The sequence below is a fragment of the Salmo salar genome, chromosome ssa26 (genome assembly GCF_905237065.1).
Source record: "Salmo salar chromosome ssa26, Ssal_v3.1, whole genome shotgun sequence".
Classification (NCBI taxonomy): Eukaryota; Metazoa; Chordata; class Actinopteri; order Salmoniformes; family Salmonidae; genus Salmo; species Salmo salar.
In genome coordinates this window covers 52,384,200-52,399,880 of record NC_059467.1, presented here as the reverse complement: position 1 = coordinate 52,399,880, position 15,681 = coordinate 52,384,200, and the positions used below count along the sequence as shown (strand labels likewise).

The following is a 15,681-nucleotide window of genomic DNA, read 5'->3' as shown; positions in this document are numbered from 1 at the left end:
AAGATGTTTGAGTGAGTCAGAAGATGTTGGAGTGAGTTAGATGTTGGAGTGAGTTAGAAGATGTTGGAATGAGTTAGATGTTGGAGTGAGTTAGAAGATGTTGGAGTGAATTAGAAGATGTTGGAGTGAGTCAGAAGGTGATGGAGTGAGTTAGAGGATGTTGGAGTGAGTTAGATGATGGAGTGAGTTAGAAGATGTTGGAGTGAATTAGAAGATGTTGGAGTGAGTCAGAAGATGTTGGAGTGAGTCAGAAGATGTTGGAGTGAGTCAGAATATGTTGGAGTGAGTCAGAAGATGTTGGAGTGAATCAGAAGATGTTGGAGTGAGTCAGAATATGTTGGAGTGAGTCAGAAGATGTTGGATTGAGTTAGAAGATGTTGGAGTGAGTTAGAGGATGTTGGAGTGAATTAGAAGATGATGGAGTGAGTCAGAAGATGTTGGAGTGAGTCAGAAGATGTTGGAGTGAGTCAGAAGATGTTGGAGTGAGTCAGAAGATGTTGGAGTGAGTTAAAGAATGTTGGATTGAGTCAGAAGATGTTGGAGTGAGTTAAAGGATGTTGGATTGATTCAGAAGATGTTGGAGTGAGTCAGAAGATGTTGGAGTGAGTTAGAAGATGTTGGAGTGAGTGAGAAGATGTTGGAGTGAGTCGGAGTGAGTCAGAAGATGTTGGAGTGAGTCAGAAGATGTTGGAGTGAGTTTGAGGATGTTGGAGTGAGTCAGAAGATGTTGGAGTGAATTAGAAGATGTTGGAGTGAGTTAGAAGATGTTGGAGTGAGTTAGAAGATGTTGGAGTGAGTGAGAAGATGTTGGAGTGAGTCGGAGTGAGTCAGAAGATGTTGGAGTGAGTCAGAAGATGTTGGAGTGAGTTAGAAGATGTTGGAGTGAGTCAGAAGATGTTGGAGTGAGTTAGAAGATGTTGGAGTGAGTAGATGTTGGAGTGAGTCACAAGATTTTGAAGTGAGTCAGAAAATATTGGAGTGAGTTAGAAGTTGTTGGAGTGAGTCAGTAGATGTTGGAGTGAGTGAGAAGTTGTTGGACTGAGTTAGAGGATGTTGGAGTGAGTCAGAAGATGTTGGAGTGAGTCAGAAGATGTTGGAGTGAGTCAGAAGATGTTGGAGTGAGTTAGAGGATGTTGGAGTGAGACAGAAGATGTTGGAGTGAGTCAGAAGATGTTGGAGTGAGTTAGAGGATGTTGGAGTGAGTCAGAAGATGTTGGAGTGAGTTAGAGGATGTTGGAGTGAGTTAGAGGATGTTGGAGTGAGTCAGAAGATGTTGGAGTGAGTCAGAAGATGTTGGAATGAGTTAGAGGATGTTGGAGTGAGTTAGAAGATGTTGGAGTGAGTTAGAGGATGTTGGAGTGATTCAGAAGATGTTGGAGTGAGTTAGAAGATGTTGGAGTGAGTCAGAGGTTGTTGGAGTGAGTCAGAAGATGTTGGAGTGAGTCAGAAGATGATGGAGTGAGTCAGAAGATGTTGGAGTTAGTCAGAAGATGTTGGAGTGAGTGAGAAGATGTTGGAGTGAGTCGAAGTGAGTCAGAAGATGTTGGAGTGAGTCAGAAGATGTTGGAGTGAGTCAGAAGATGTTGGAGTGAGGTAGAATAATTTATTTTAAAAGAAACGACTATTAATGTTAATCCGAGAGACTCTGATATGACGTTTTATATTGATCCAAACGATATGGACCCTGATTTATCTTTCATGGAAGATTCTTTATCCATATAATGAAGTGGGCAGAGAACAAACCCCTCTTCACATTATTTAAGATATAATTTCAATATTATTTAGAAATTATCAGTAAACGTAAAAACAAAACGCACCATAAAACATTTTGACAAATTGAAAATGTATCTTGATATGTAATACCCCTGTCAAGTCTATATAGTGTTGTTTGTATATTTCTGGTTTTTTTTATATTTGTTGTGTTCATAATAAAATATAAAGGCCGACAGGGCAGATTAAATGTACACTTCACAGTCAATCCAGCAGAGAGCGCTCTATCATCATCATCATTGTTAATCCTAATTATTTGGGAATGGATCTGACGTCAGCAGTCTTAATTGACGGGTGTCAATTAACAAATGAGCAAAAACATTAGCATACCTAATTAGACTATCAATAATCGATTTCTCAGTTAATATTAGACTTCGCCCACCACCATTTAACTTTTTTTTAAATTATTATTCTCCCAAGTGTTTAGTAAGTTTCTGTTTTCCGCCGAACTAGGAGTTTGAATCGTGTCAGTTTAACCGCTGTGCCATCTGTAGCTCTGTCTATTTCCATCAGCATGAGCCACTCATGTTAAACTTCCAGCAGCGTTTCCAGCCCGTCACACAGCGCTTCCTGGTAGGGGTTGTCCGCTGTGTTGCGCTCTACAGCAAACAGCTTCCCTTTAACACGGACAGAGCGCGTCAACTGCTGAACAACAAGCTTTTTCCTTTCTTTTCTTTATTTTAAAGTTTAGGACAACAGAAAAGGAGGGTGGGGGGGGGGAATTATATCCGCAGGGTCACAGCTCTACACCGCGACTGACCGTAGAGAAACAGTTATCCCGCCCGGCTGAGGAGAAAAAGCCATGGCCATTATAACCTGCCGTGTGCAGTATCTGGAGGACTCGGACCCTTTCGTGTGTACCAACTTCCCGGAGCCACGGAGACCGCCGCCCTATGATCTGGACGAAAACATCGCCTTGATCGAGCAGATAGCCGGGGTTCACAAACTCCTGGAGGCACCGCTGAAGGTACGTTTTAAATTGGACAGCCTCATCCTCTTTGTAAAATAAATTGGTGCGTTCAGGACAATATGCAGAAGCCACCAGCAGTCTACCTACACAGGTGTGTGATTTTATTTATAGGTAGTTGATCAAGGACAGTTTCACCCTCTAGTTTGCTGACGGTTGTTGATTTTTAAACATTATTAAAAACGTATTTGGCTAAAATGCAAATGTTGATTTTAGGGTTAATACAGAGGGGTTGGTTAGGGTTAACACAGAGGGGTTGGACGGGGTTAGGGTTAACACAGGGGGGTTGGTTAGGGTTAACACAGAGGGGTTGGATGTGGGGTCAGGGTTAACACAGAGGGGTCAGGGTTAACACAGAGGGGTCAGGGTTAACACAGAGGGGTCAGGGTTAACACAGAGGGGTCAGGGTTAACACAGAGGGGTCAGGGTTAACACAGAGGGGTCAGGGTTAACACAGAGGGGTCAGGGTTAACACAGAGGGGGGTTGGATGTAGGGTCAGGGTTAACACAGAGGGGTTGGATGTAGGGTTAGGGTTAAGAGAGAGGGGTTGGATGTAGGGTTAGGGTTAACACAGAGGGGTCGGATGTAGGGTTAGGGTTAATAAAGAGGGGTTAACAGGGCTAACCCCATCCAACCCTGTATTTCTCCTCCGTGTATGATTACAACTAGAGACTACTTGTCTCCTTTTTAAAAACATTCCTTTACAAATGAACCTAATCACTCCCTTGCCCCGGGGTGAGGGCCTGTGCATCCCAAATGGCACCTTATTCCCTTTATAGTGCTCTACTCTAAGGGCTCTGGTCAACAGTAGTGCACTATGTAGGGAATAGGGTGCCATTTGGGATGTAATCAGATAGTTCCCGGGCCGTTAGAGAGAGAGAGCATGGAAATGTCAAAACTCGTATCAGATAAATGAGTCTAAGAGTTATTTCAACGTTGTAGGACTAACAACGACAATGTTTTTTGCTCTGTTCCTTATAGTTTTTGTGGGATTTTTTTGTTAATTATTTCAACATAATAACTTTTTTTCCTCTGTTCTTCGTTTTAGTTTATTATGGGAAAGTGTTTTCTGTTACAGTCGGTGTTTTGATAACCTCTGACCCCCCCCTCCCCATCCTCTCTTCCTCCCTGGATGTCAGTTTAGTCTAAGTGGAGTTAATACCCAAGGAAAGGGTGGGATCTGTAAACACAAGATACGCTGCAGATACCAGCCCTGTAGCGCCCCGGCCCGGTAGCGGCCCTGTAGCGCCCCGGCCCGGTAGCGGCCCTGTAGCGCCCCGGCCCTGTAGCGCCCCTGTAGCGCCCCGGCCCTGTAGCGCCCCGGCCCGGTAGCGGCCCTGTAACGCCCGGTAGCGGCCCTGTAACGCCCGGTAGCGGCCCTGTAACGCCCCGGTAGCGGCCCTGTAATGCCCCGGCCCGGTAGCGGCCCTGTAACGAAAAAAACAATTTCATCAATTTTAGAATAAGGCTGTAATGTAACAATGTGGAAAAAGTGAAGGGGTCTGAATGCACTGCTTTTGACCAGGGCTCACAGGGAAGTATTGCACTATATAGAGAGTAGGTTGCTATTTGGGGCACACCAAGGCATGGGAAGCCACAGGCACTACTGGAATAGTGTGTCATATTCTGGTGAGATCAGGTAATGGAATGCTGCTTCCTCCTAGTTCTAGCCTGGTCCCAGATCAGGTATTAGAATGCTGCTTCCTCCTAGTTCTAGCCTGGTCCCAGATCAGGTATTAGAATGCTGCTTCCTCCTAGTTCTAGCCTGGTCCCAGATCAGGTATTAGAATGCTGCTTCCTCCTCGTTCTAGCCTGGTCCCAGATCAGGTATTAGAATGCTGCTTCCTCCTCGTTCTAGCCTGGTCCCAGATCAGGTATTAGAATGCTGCTTCCTCCTAGTTCTAGCCTGGTCCCAGATCAGGTATTAGAATGCTGCTTCCTCCTCGTTCTAGTCTGGTCCCAGATCAGGTATTAGAATGCTGCTTCCTCCTCGTTCTAGCCTGGTCTCAGATCAGGTATTAGAATGCTGCTTCCTCCTAGTTCTAGCCTGGTCCCAGATCAGGTATTAGAATGCTGCTTCCTCCTAGTTCTAGCCTGGTCCCAGATCAGGTATTAGAATGCTGCTTCCTCCTCGTTCTAGCCTGGTCCCAGATCAGGTATTAGAATGCTGCTTCCTCCTCGTTCTAGCCTGGTCCCAGATCAGGTATTAGAATGCTGCTTCCTCTTAGTTCTAGCCTGGTCCCAGATCAGGTAGTGGAATGCTGCTTCCTCTTAGTTCTAGCCTGGTCCCAGATCAGGTAGTAGAATGCTGCTTCCTCTTCGTTCTAGCCTGGTCCCAGATCAGGTAGTACTCTTGCGAACTCCGTTACTGGCATTGAGATGTTGCAGAAGAAGTTGAGAGAGCAGAAACAGACCCAGGCTAGCTTCCTCCCTCATAACACGGTGCTCACTGGAGCCTAATACCTTCTGCAGTGTTTAGATACCTGGTTAATTGTGGTATGCTTGATTTATTAGTATTATTTTTTTTCTCCTCCCTCCCTTGGTTGGCATTGTTGTCATTCTGTCAAGACGATCTGGATTGGTTGGTATTTAAAGGATGTTGAGGCTGTTAGGCTGCATACTTTTAATGTGATAATGTCTGTAGAAAGTATGTAACCTACAGTACCTGTCAAAAGTTTAGACACACCTGCTCATTCAAGGCTTCACGGTGGGAACCGCACATGCTGAGATCATCCGTTCACTTACTCTGCGTCTCACAAAGACACGGCGGGTTGGAACCCCCCCCAAAAAAATTCTCAAATTTGGACTCATCAGACCAAAGGACAGATTTCCACCGGTCTTAATCAAATCAAACTTTATTTGCCACATGCGTCGAATACAACAAGTGTAGACTTTACCGTGAAATGCTTTACTTACGAGCCCTTAACCGACAGTGCAGTTCATGAAGAAGATAATATTTACCAAGTAGACTAAAATAAAAAGTAATAATTAAAAGTAACACAATAACAATAACGAGACTATATACAGGGGGCACCGGTACCGAGTCAGTGGGCAAAGGGTACAGGCTAGTTGAGGTAATCTGTACATGTAGGTGGGGGCAAAGGGTACAGGCTAGTTGAGGTAATCTGTACATGTAGGTGGGGGCAAAGGGTACAGGCTAGTTGAGGTAATCTGTACATGTAGGTGGGGGCAAAGGGTACAGGCTAGTTGAGGTAATCTGTACATGTAGGTGGGGGCAAAGGGTACAGGCTAGTTGAGGTAATATGTACATGTAGGTGGGGGCAAAGGGTACAGGCTAGTTGAGGTAATATGTACATGTAGGTGGGGGCAAAGGGTACAGGCTAGTTGAGGTAATATGTAGGTGGGGGCGAAGGGTACAGGCTAGTTGAGGTAATATGTAGGTGGGGGCGAAGGGTACAGGCTAGTTGAGGTAATCTGTACATGTAGGTGGGGGTGAAGTGACTATGAGTAAGTAACAAACGGAGAGTAGCAGCAGTGTGCGATTTGTTTTTATGAATTGTTCATCAGTCTAATGGCTTGGGGGTAGAAGCTGTTGAGGAGCCTTTTGTCCTAGACTTGGCTGATGTTGACTATTGTTTACTGTGTATATGCCTGTTTGTGTAAATATTTCACTACACTCCCCCTGACATGGCTGTCCCTGTATTTGTTCCGTCCCAGTTGGAGGAGTGTGCTCTGCAGATGGCCCTCAATGGGAACTACCTGGACCTGGACCTGTCTCTGGGGGAACAGAAAGACGATGTGGAACAGCTCTATGACGATGTGGCGTAAGGACATCTCTCCTTCTCTCCCTTCCTCCCTCTCCTTCTCTCCCTTCCTCCCTCTCCTTCTCTCCCTTCCTCCCTCTCCTTCTCTCCCTTCCTCCCTCTCCTTCTCTCACTTCCTCCCTCTCCTTCTCTCACTTCCTCCCTCTCCTTCTCTCCCTTCCTCCCTCTCCTTCTCTCCCTTCCTTCCTCCCTCTCCTTCTCTCCCTTCCTTCCTCCCTCTCCTTCTCTCCCTTCCTTCCTCCCTCTCCTTCTCTCCCTTCCTCCCTCTCCTTCTCTCCTTCCTTCCTCCCTCTCCTTCTCTCCCTTCCTCCCTCTCCTTCTCTCCCTTCCTCCCTCTCCTTCTCTCCCTTCCTCCCTCCCTTCCTCCCTCTCCCTTCTCTCCCTTCCTCCCTCTCCCTTCCTCCCTTCCTCCCTCTCTCCCTTCTCTCCCTTCCTCCTTCTCTCACTTCCTCCTTCTCTCACTTCCTCCTTCTCTCACTTCTCCCTTCTCTCACTTCCTCCCTTCTCTCACTTCCTCCCTCTCACTTCCTCCTTCTCTCACTTCCTCCTTCTCTCACTTCCTCCTTCTCTCACTTCCTCCCTCTCCTTCTCTCACTTCCTCCCTTCCTCCTTCTCTCACTTCCTCCCTTCCTCCTTCTCTCACTTCCTCCCTCTCCTTCTCTCACTTCCTCCCTTCTCCTTCTCTCACTTCTCTCCTTCTCTCACTTCCTCCCTCTCCTTCTCTCACTTCCTCCCTCTCACTTCCTCCTTCTCTCACTTCCTCCCTCTCCTTCTCTCACTTCCTCCCTCTCCTTCTCTCACTTCCTCCCTCTCCTTCTCTCCCTTTCTCCTTCTCTCACTTCCTCCCTCTCCTTCTCTCCCTTTCTCCTTCTCTCACTTCCTCCCTCTCCTTCTCTCACTTCCTCCCTCTCCTTCTCTCACTTCCTCCCTCTCCCTCTCTCACTTCCTCCCTCTCTCACTTCCTCCCTCTCTCACTTCCTCCCTCTCTCACTTCCTCCCTCTCTCACTTCCTCCCTCTCTCACTTCCTCCCTCTCTCACTTCCTCCCTCTCCTTCTCTCACTTCCTCCTTCTCTCCTCTGTTTTGACCTGTCCTTCTCTCACTTCCTCCCTCTCCTTCTCTCCCTTCCTCCTTCTCTCCTCTGTTTTGACCTCTCCTTCACTGATCTCCTCCTTTCCTTCTCTCCCGTCCTTCTTCTGTCCTTTTCGTACATACACACATACTTCTGTTCTGCCAGCTCAGCTCAGACAATCATGTTGGGAAACCCGTGTCACTTCTTTCAGTCAGGGTGTTTCAGGGTGAACCGTGAGTTCTACAGCAACATGACAGGGTCAGGGTTCCTAGTCGTTGATGCTACAGTATCTCTGTCTGTCTTCTGTCCGAGCTGAGTTTCCAGCTGAGTTTAACAGGACTTGTCCATGTTGCAGGATGAAGTGAGTCATTTTACTGAGATGGGGAAAAGTCACTGACTGGAGGGATGCCACGTAGGAGTTAGGTAGAGAGAGGGACTTTTACTGATGAAGAATTTGTGTTAGTTTTAGGTGTGAAATGCAGAATGATAGGACCAGTTCCAATTGAAGTTGTCTTTCTACTGTGCTTCAGTAGTAATCCTGCTTTCTATCCACCAGTCTCCTTCTCTCGGTGTAGAACATTCTAGACCGGTGTAGAACATTCTAGACCGGTGTAGAACACGTCTCTGGCAAAAACTTTCCAGAACTTGCAAACTGCTTTTTATACTGTTCAACATTCCTTGTGTCAATTGAAGCTTATCCTCAATACTGACAAAACTAAACTAATGGTGTTTTCTAAAGCAAGAAATAGACCTCACCTATTACTACCTGTCAGGGCAAGGAGATTGAGACTGTAACCTCATATAAATATCTGGGAATTGTAATTGATAACAGCCTCTCTTTTTTTTTTAAATTGCATATTCAACAACTTATAAAAAAAAATTAATCTGAAATTGGGATTTTATTTTAGGAATAATGTTTTTGTTTTGAAGCCAGGAGGAGGCTAGTATCAGCTACATTTATGCCTTTACTAGACTATGGGGATATTTTATATATGAATGCTTCCGCTCAGTGTTTGAGATCAATTGACACCCTTTACCATGGCACTTTGAGATTTATTTTAAACTGCAAAACCCTTACGCACCACTGCACTTTGTATACCAGGGTTGGCTGGCCTTCTCTAGTCACTCGTAGGCTCAGTCACTGGTAGACTTTTATTTACAAAGCCATTTTGGGTTTATTACCGTTTTTTATTTTGGCATTTTTACTGTTCAGAAATGTGGTGGGTCGTCTCTTCGTTCGCTCGACTTTCTCCTGCTAACTGTTCCAAATGTCCGAACTGAATTTTGGTAAATGGGCTTTTATGTACTCTGCGCCACGGTGCTCTGTGTCTCATGGTGCTGTGAGGAGAGATGCCGGGTACACGGTGCTCTGTGAGGAGAGACGCCGGGTGCACGGTGCTCTGTGAGGAGAGACGCCGGGTGCACGGTGCTCTGTGTCGAGAGACGCCGGGTGCACGGTGCTCTGTGAGGAGAGACGCCGGGTGCACGGTGCTCTGTGAGGAGAGACGCCGGGTGCACGGTGCTCTGTGAGGAGAGACGCCCGGGTGCACGGTGCTCTGTGAGGAGAGACGCCGGGTGCACGGTGCTCTGTGTGGAGAGACGCCCGGGTGCACGGTGCTCTGTGAGGAGAGACGCCGGGTGCACGGTGCTCTGTGAGGAGAGACGCCGGGTGCACGGTGCTCTGTGAGGAGAGACGCCGGGTGCACGGTGCTCTGTGAGGAGAGACGCCGGGTGCACGGTGCTCTGTGTGGAGAGACGCCGGGTACACGGTGCTCTGTGAGGAGAGACGCCGGGTGCACGGTGCTCTGTGAGGAGAGACGCCGGGTGCACGGTGCTCTGTGAGGAGAGACGCCGGGTGCACGGTGCTCTGTGAGGAGAGACGCCGGGTGCACGGTGCTCTGTGTGGAGAGAGGCCGGGTGCACGGTGCTCTGTGAGGAGAGACGCCGGGTGCACGGTGCTCGGTGCTTCAGTCTCTCTGTTGCTCATGTCCAGACGGGTGTGTCAGTCATCATGTCCCTGTGAAGTAGCCCTCTAAATCTCTTCCCGCATCTCAATCAGCTCGAGGAGACGCAGAGGGAGAACAAGGGGCAGAAACACACACACACACACACACACACACACACACACACACACACACACACACACACGCGCGCGCGCGGGGGCAGACAGACGTATGGCCACGTGCAAACACACACACACATATTCTCCACCAGCTAGTTGCTAAAGTTGAAAGGTGTCAAGTTCCAACAGACAAGAGTATTGTTGATGACAACCTAGTCCTCTTTAAACTCACAGGATGAAAATACAGTCTGGGAGGGGGGGGGGGGGGGAGGAGTGTGAAAAATACCTTTTCTAGAACACAGGAAGATGTGATTACTACACAGAACCAGTCTGGAGGACTAAATACTATAAACCTAAGGACTTCTTCAGTAGGCCAGGAACCGATGTTGGTACATGACTCCTTGCAGAACTAGATTTTGGGGTCGTTGTATTAGGAGCAGGTCTGATGTTGGTACATGACTCCTTGCAGAACTAGATTTTGGGGTCGTTGTATTAGGAGCAGGTCCGATGTTGGTACATGACTCCTTGCAGAACTAGATTTTGGGGTCGTTGTATTAGGAGCAGGTCTGATGTTGGTACATGACTCCTTGCAGAACTAGATTTTGGGGTCGTTGTATTAGGAGCAGGTCCGATGTTGGTACATGACTCCTTGCAGAACTAGATTTTGGGGTCGTTGTATTAGGAGCAGGTCCGATGTTGGTACATGACTCCTTGCAGAACTAGATTTTGGGGTCGTTGTATTAGGAGCAGGTCCGATGTTGGTACATGACTCCTTGCAGAACTAGATTTTGGGGTCGTTGTATTAGGAGCAGGTCCGATGTTGGTAAATGACTGTCGGGCTGCCTTCTGACAATCCGTAGGCGAGCGAGGAAACTCCCACTGCGGTCCGTTCTACTGGCTAACGTGCAATCATTGGAAAATAAAATTGATGACTTACGGTTATCCTACCATCGGGACCATTTTTAAAAACGGTGATATCTTATGTTTCACCGAGTCGTGGCTGAATGACGACACGGATAATATAGAGCTGGCAGGATTTTCCGTTCGCCTTCAAAACGGAGAAGAAGATACACCTGGTAAGACGAGGATTGGGGGGGGGTGTATTTGTCAATAACAGCTGGTTGGCAATGTCTAATACTAAAGAAGTCTCGAGGTTTTGCTCGCCTGAGGTAGAGTACCTCATGATAAGCTGTAGACCACACTATCTACCAAGAGGTAGAGTACCTCATGATAAGCTGTAGACCACACTATCTACCAAGAGAGTTCTCATCTGTATTATTCATAGCTGTCTATTTACCACTACAGAACGATGCTGGCACTAACACCGCTCTCAACGAGCTGTATAAGGCCGTAAGCAAAGAAGTAAATGTTCATCCAGAAGCGGCGCTCCTAGTGGCCGGGGACTTTAATGCAGGCTAACTTAATTCAGTTTTACCAAATTTATACCAGCATGTCACATGTGTAACTAGGGGTACAAAAATCCTAGACCACCTTTACTCCACACACAGAGACGTGTACAAAGCTCTCCCTCGCCCACCATTTGGCAAATCTGACCATAATTCCATCCTCCTGATTCCTGCTTACAAGCAAAAACTAAAGCAGGAAGTACCAGTGACTCTGTCAATACGGAAGTGGTCAGATGACGCGGATGCTAAGCTACAGGACTGTTTTGCTGCACAGACTGGAATATGTTCTGTGATTCATCCAATGGCATTGAGGAGTTTACCACCTCAGTCATTGGCTTCATCAATAAGTGCATCGACGACGTCGTCCTCGCAGTGACAGTACGTACATACCCCAACCAGAAGCCATGGATTACAGGCAACATCCACATCGAGCTAAAGGCTAGAGCTGCCGCTTTCAAGGAGCGGGACACTAATCCGGACGCTTATAAGAAATCTCGCTATGCCCTCAGACGAACCATCAAACAAGCAAAGCGTCAATACAGGACTAAGATTGAATCCTACTACACCGGCTCTGACGCTCGTCGGATGTGGCAGGGCTTGAAAACTATTACGGACTACAAAGGGAAACCCAGCCGCGAGCTGCCCAGTGACGCGAGCCTACCAGACAAACTAAATGCCTTTTTTTTTTATGCTCGCTTCAAGGCAAGCAACACTGAAGCATGCACAAGAGCACCAGCTGTTCTAGATGACTGTGTGATAACGCTCTCCTTAGCCGGTGTGAGCAAGACCTTTTAAACAGCTCAACATTCACAAAGCCGCTAGGACAGACGGATTACCAGGACGTGTACTCAAAGCACGCGCAGACCAACTGTCAAGTGTCTTCACTGACATTTTCATCCTCTCCCTGACCGAGTCTGTAATACCTACATGTTTCAAGCAGACCACCATAGTCCCTGTGCCCAAGGAAGTGAAGGTAACCTGCCTAAATGATTACCGCCCCGTAGCACTCACGTCGGTAGCCATGAAGTGCTTTGACAGGTCTCCTTGTTGAACTAGATTTTGGGACGGTTGTATGAGGAGCAGGTCTGATGTTGGAACAGTTAGACTTTTGAAACTGGGACCTTTATGAGTCTCTCAGTGGGTTGAGACTGGGGGACATGCGAGTCCGTTAGTGGGTTCGTACTACATACAAAACATTTCCTCCTCAGTATTCATATAGACATCAAGTACGTTTCTCCCCAGAACAGACTGTGATTGTCTTCCTGCGACTAGCACTGTATCATCTATGGGCCCCTTTCATTAACTTGTGCCTGAATCTGATTTGAATCTGATTTGACCTCACAAAGCATTCTGTCTTTCCTCTCTAGTTCACGTGACGTTGTTTGCATCCCAAATAGCACCCACTTCTCTATACAGCACACTACCTTTTAGCTAGAGCACTATGGGAATAAGGTTCTATTTGGGATGTAGACAAAGAGGTGTTTTGTCCCGCTGTTCCCTGTGACGGTGACATTTTCTACCCCTCCCCCTCCCGAGGGGCGGAGCACGGATCATTCATATCTACATCACCTCGGTCTGGAAGCAGCAGCTGCTGCGTCGCCTCGGTCTGGAAGCAGCAGCTGCTGCGTCGCCTCGGTCTGGAAGCAGCAGCTGCTGCGTCGCCTCGGTCTGGAAGCAGCAGCTGCTGCGTCGCCTCGGTCTGGAAGCAGCAGCTGCTGCGTCGCCCCGGTCTGGAAGCAGCAGCTGCTGCGTCGCCGCGGTCTGGAAGCAGCAGCTGCTGCGTCGCCTCGGTCTGGAAGCAGCAGCTGCTGCGTCGCCTCGGTCTGGAAGCAGCAGCTGCTGCGTCGCCTCGGTCTGGAAGCAGCAGCTGCTGCGTCGCCTCGGTCTGGAAGCAGCAGCTGCTGCGTCGCCTCGGTCTGGAAGCAGCAGCAGCTGCTGCGTCGCCTCGGTCTGGAAGCAGCAGCTGCTGCGTCGCGCTCGGTCTGGAAGCAGCAGCTGCTGCGTCGCCTCGGTCTGGAAGCAGCAGCTGCTGCGTCGCCTCGGTCTGGAAGCAGCAGCTGCTGCGTCGCCTCGGTCTGGAAGCAGCAGCAGCTGCTGCGTCGCCTCGGTCTGGAAGCAGCAGCAGCTGCTGCGTCGCCTCGGTCTGGAAGCAGCAGCAGGCTGACAACATGAACGGGAGAGACCTACAGGCCTCCTAAAATGACCGAACCGACTCTGAGGGGGGGAAACGTCCCGATCAGCCATCTGAACCGTGTTTGATTTGGAAGCAGGTCTCCCCTGTTAGAACTACTGAGACATGTTACCTATGTTGTTATTGAAGCCGGAGTCCACGTCCGCCTCCCAAATGCCTGCCTTTATAGTCCACTACTTTTGACCCGGGGGCCTATAGGGCTCTGGCCACAAGTAGTACACTGTTTAGGGCATAGGCTGCCATTTTGTGACACACTCCTGGTTAACTGGGACAAGGGAACGTTATGTGGAACAGTGTGTGTGGTCACACAGCTGAAATACAGGCCATGTCTGGAGAGAGGGAGGGAGAGGGGGAGAGGGGGAGGGAGAGGGAGATCATTTGAAGGACCTGGAAAATGGCAGGGTGCAAATTGTCATGTGAGTCAGTCAGCTTGTATATGTGATGACGAAGTTAAGATATGAAGAGTACTTACAGCACACACACACACACTCTCCCTGACACAGCATAGTCTCCATACCTCTCTCTAGTCTCTCTGCTCCGCGCCCCTCCAGAACTTTCCATAGTATATAATCCCTGCTGGACCAGCCGTCGTGTTTATTGGGATGGCAGTCCAGGGTAGCAGGAGATCTACAGTCGTGTCCCATCTGTCTTAGCACTCAGACAGAGGAGAATCTCAACTCGGTGAATCTCTCCAGCCACGTTACTATGTGGAATGGTTTGCTCTTAGAACGGAAAATTAACTGACATAATGCAGTCTGTGTTTCGCGCACCGTTCCCCTGGCAGTAGGCCGTATTGAGCCACCGGTCCCCTGGGCAGTAGGCCGTATTGAGCCACCGGTCCCCTGGGCAGTAGGCCGTATTGAGCCACCGGTCCCCTGGGCAGTAGGCCGTATTGAGCCACCGGTCCCCTGGGCAGTAGGCCGTATTGAGCCACCGGTCCCCTGGGCAGTAGGCCGTATTGAGCCACCGGTCCCCTGGGCAGTAGGCCGTATTGAGCCACCGGTCCCCTGGGCAGTAGGCCGTATTGAGCCACCGGTCCCCTGGGCAGTAGGCCGTATTGAGCCACCGGTCCCCTGGGCAGTAGGCCGTATTGAGCCACCGGTCCCCTCCATGGATATTTCTCCCTATGACCTGATGTTATTGACTAACTGATACTGTCACTTCTTTATGGTTCGACTAGTCCTCTCTCTCTCTCTCTGTCTCTCTCTCTGTCTCTCTCTGTCTGTCTGTCTGTCTGTCTCTCTGTCTGTCTCTGTCTGTCTCTCGTCTGTCTGTCTCTCTGTCTGTCTCTCTCTCTGTCTCTCTCTCTGTCTGTCTCTCTGTCTGTCTCTCTCTCTGTCTGTCTCTCTGTCTGTCTCTCTCTCTCTGTCTCTCTACCAGTTCTCTCTCTCTGTCTCTCTACCAGTTCTCTCTCTCTCTATTTACCAGTCCTCCCTCTCTCTCTCCTCTCTATTTACTAAATAAGTCTCTCTCTCTCCTCCACAGTAAAGGGAAGAAACCCATCCTGATCCTGAGAACTCAGCTATCTGTCAGAGTCCACTCCATTCTAGGTAAGAATCCGCTCCTCCTTTTCCATCCCTCCGTCCCACTTGAAATGAAAAACATATCATGAAGGCTTTATGGAGCGTTCATGAAGCGTTCCTAAATGCTTCAAAAGCACTTCATAGATGTTTAACAGCAAGATGTTTGCTTATGAGTGATTTCTGAACCATATATGAACACCTTATAAAGTGTTTATGAAGTCTTCAATAAGTATTTAATTAGGATTCCCTTTCCATCCGTCTATTGCAGTGTGTATTTGACTCAGGAGGGGGGACAGTAGCAGTGTGTATTTGACTCAGGAGGGGGGACAGTAGCAGTGTGTATTTGACTCAGGAGGGGGGACAGTAGCAGTGTGTATTTGACTCAGGAGGGGGGACAGTAGCAGTGTGTATATCCCATCTCTCCTGTAATCTGTAATGGACCCAGCCACCGTGGCCTCCAGTGGCAAAGTCCCAAATGTTTTCCTATTGCCGATAAGGCTCTGGTCAAAGTAGTGTAGTATATAGGGAATATGCTGCCATTTGGGACCCGTCCAATAGCTTCCATTGGCCTCTATGAGCTGTAACTCCATTTGGGACCCGTCCATTGGCCTCTATGAGCTGTAACTCTCCATTTGGGACCCGTCCATTGGCCTCTATGAGCTGTAACTCCATTTGGGACCCTTCCATTGACCTCTATGAGCTGTAACTCCATTTGGGACCCGTCCATTGGCCTCTATGAGCTGTAACTCCATTTGGGACCCGTCCATTGGCCTCTATGAGCTGTAACTCTCCATTTGGGACCCGTCCATTGGCCTCTATGAGCTGTAACTCTCCATTTGGGACCTGTCCATTGACCTCTATTAGCTGTAACTCTCCATTTGGGACCCGTCCATTGGCCTCTATGA

General features: G+C 48.6%; 1 protein-coding gene across 6 annotated transcripts in view; it reads left to right on the top strand.

The window, feature by feature from the left end:
* Nucleotides 1-2,224: 2,224 nt before the first annotated feature.
* Nucleotides 2,225-15,681, top strand: part of LOC106588129 (FH1/FH2 domain-containing protein 1-like) — a 141,488-nt gene continuing 128,031 nt past the window's right edge. For 2 of the 6 annotated variants that reach the window (XM_045708618.1, XM_045708617.1), the window contains exons 1-3: nt 2,228-2,737; nt 6,417-6,523; nt 14,739-14,803. In XM_045708618.1, the coding sequence (XP_045564574.1) occupies nt 2,573-2,737; nt 6,417-6,523; nt 14,739-14,803 (337 nt within the window). In that variant the 5' untranslated portion in view covers nt 2,228-2,572. Of the gene's footprint in view, nt 2,738-6,416; nt 6,524-14,738; nt 14,804-15,681 lie in introns of all 6 variants that reach the window. The other 4 variants (XM_045708614.1, XM_045708616.1, XM_045708619.1 and 1 more) reach the window with 4 other exon arrangements.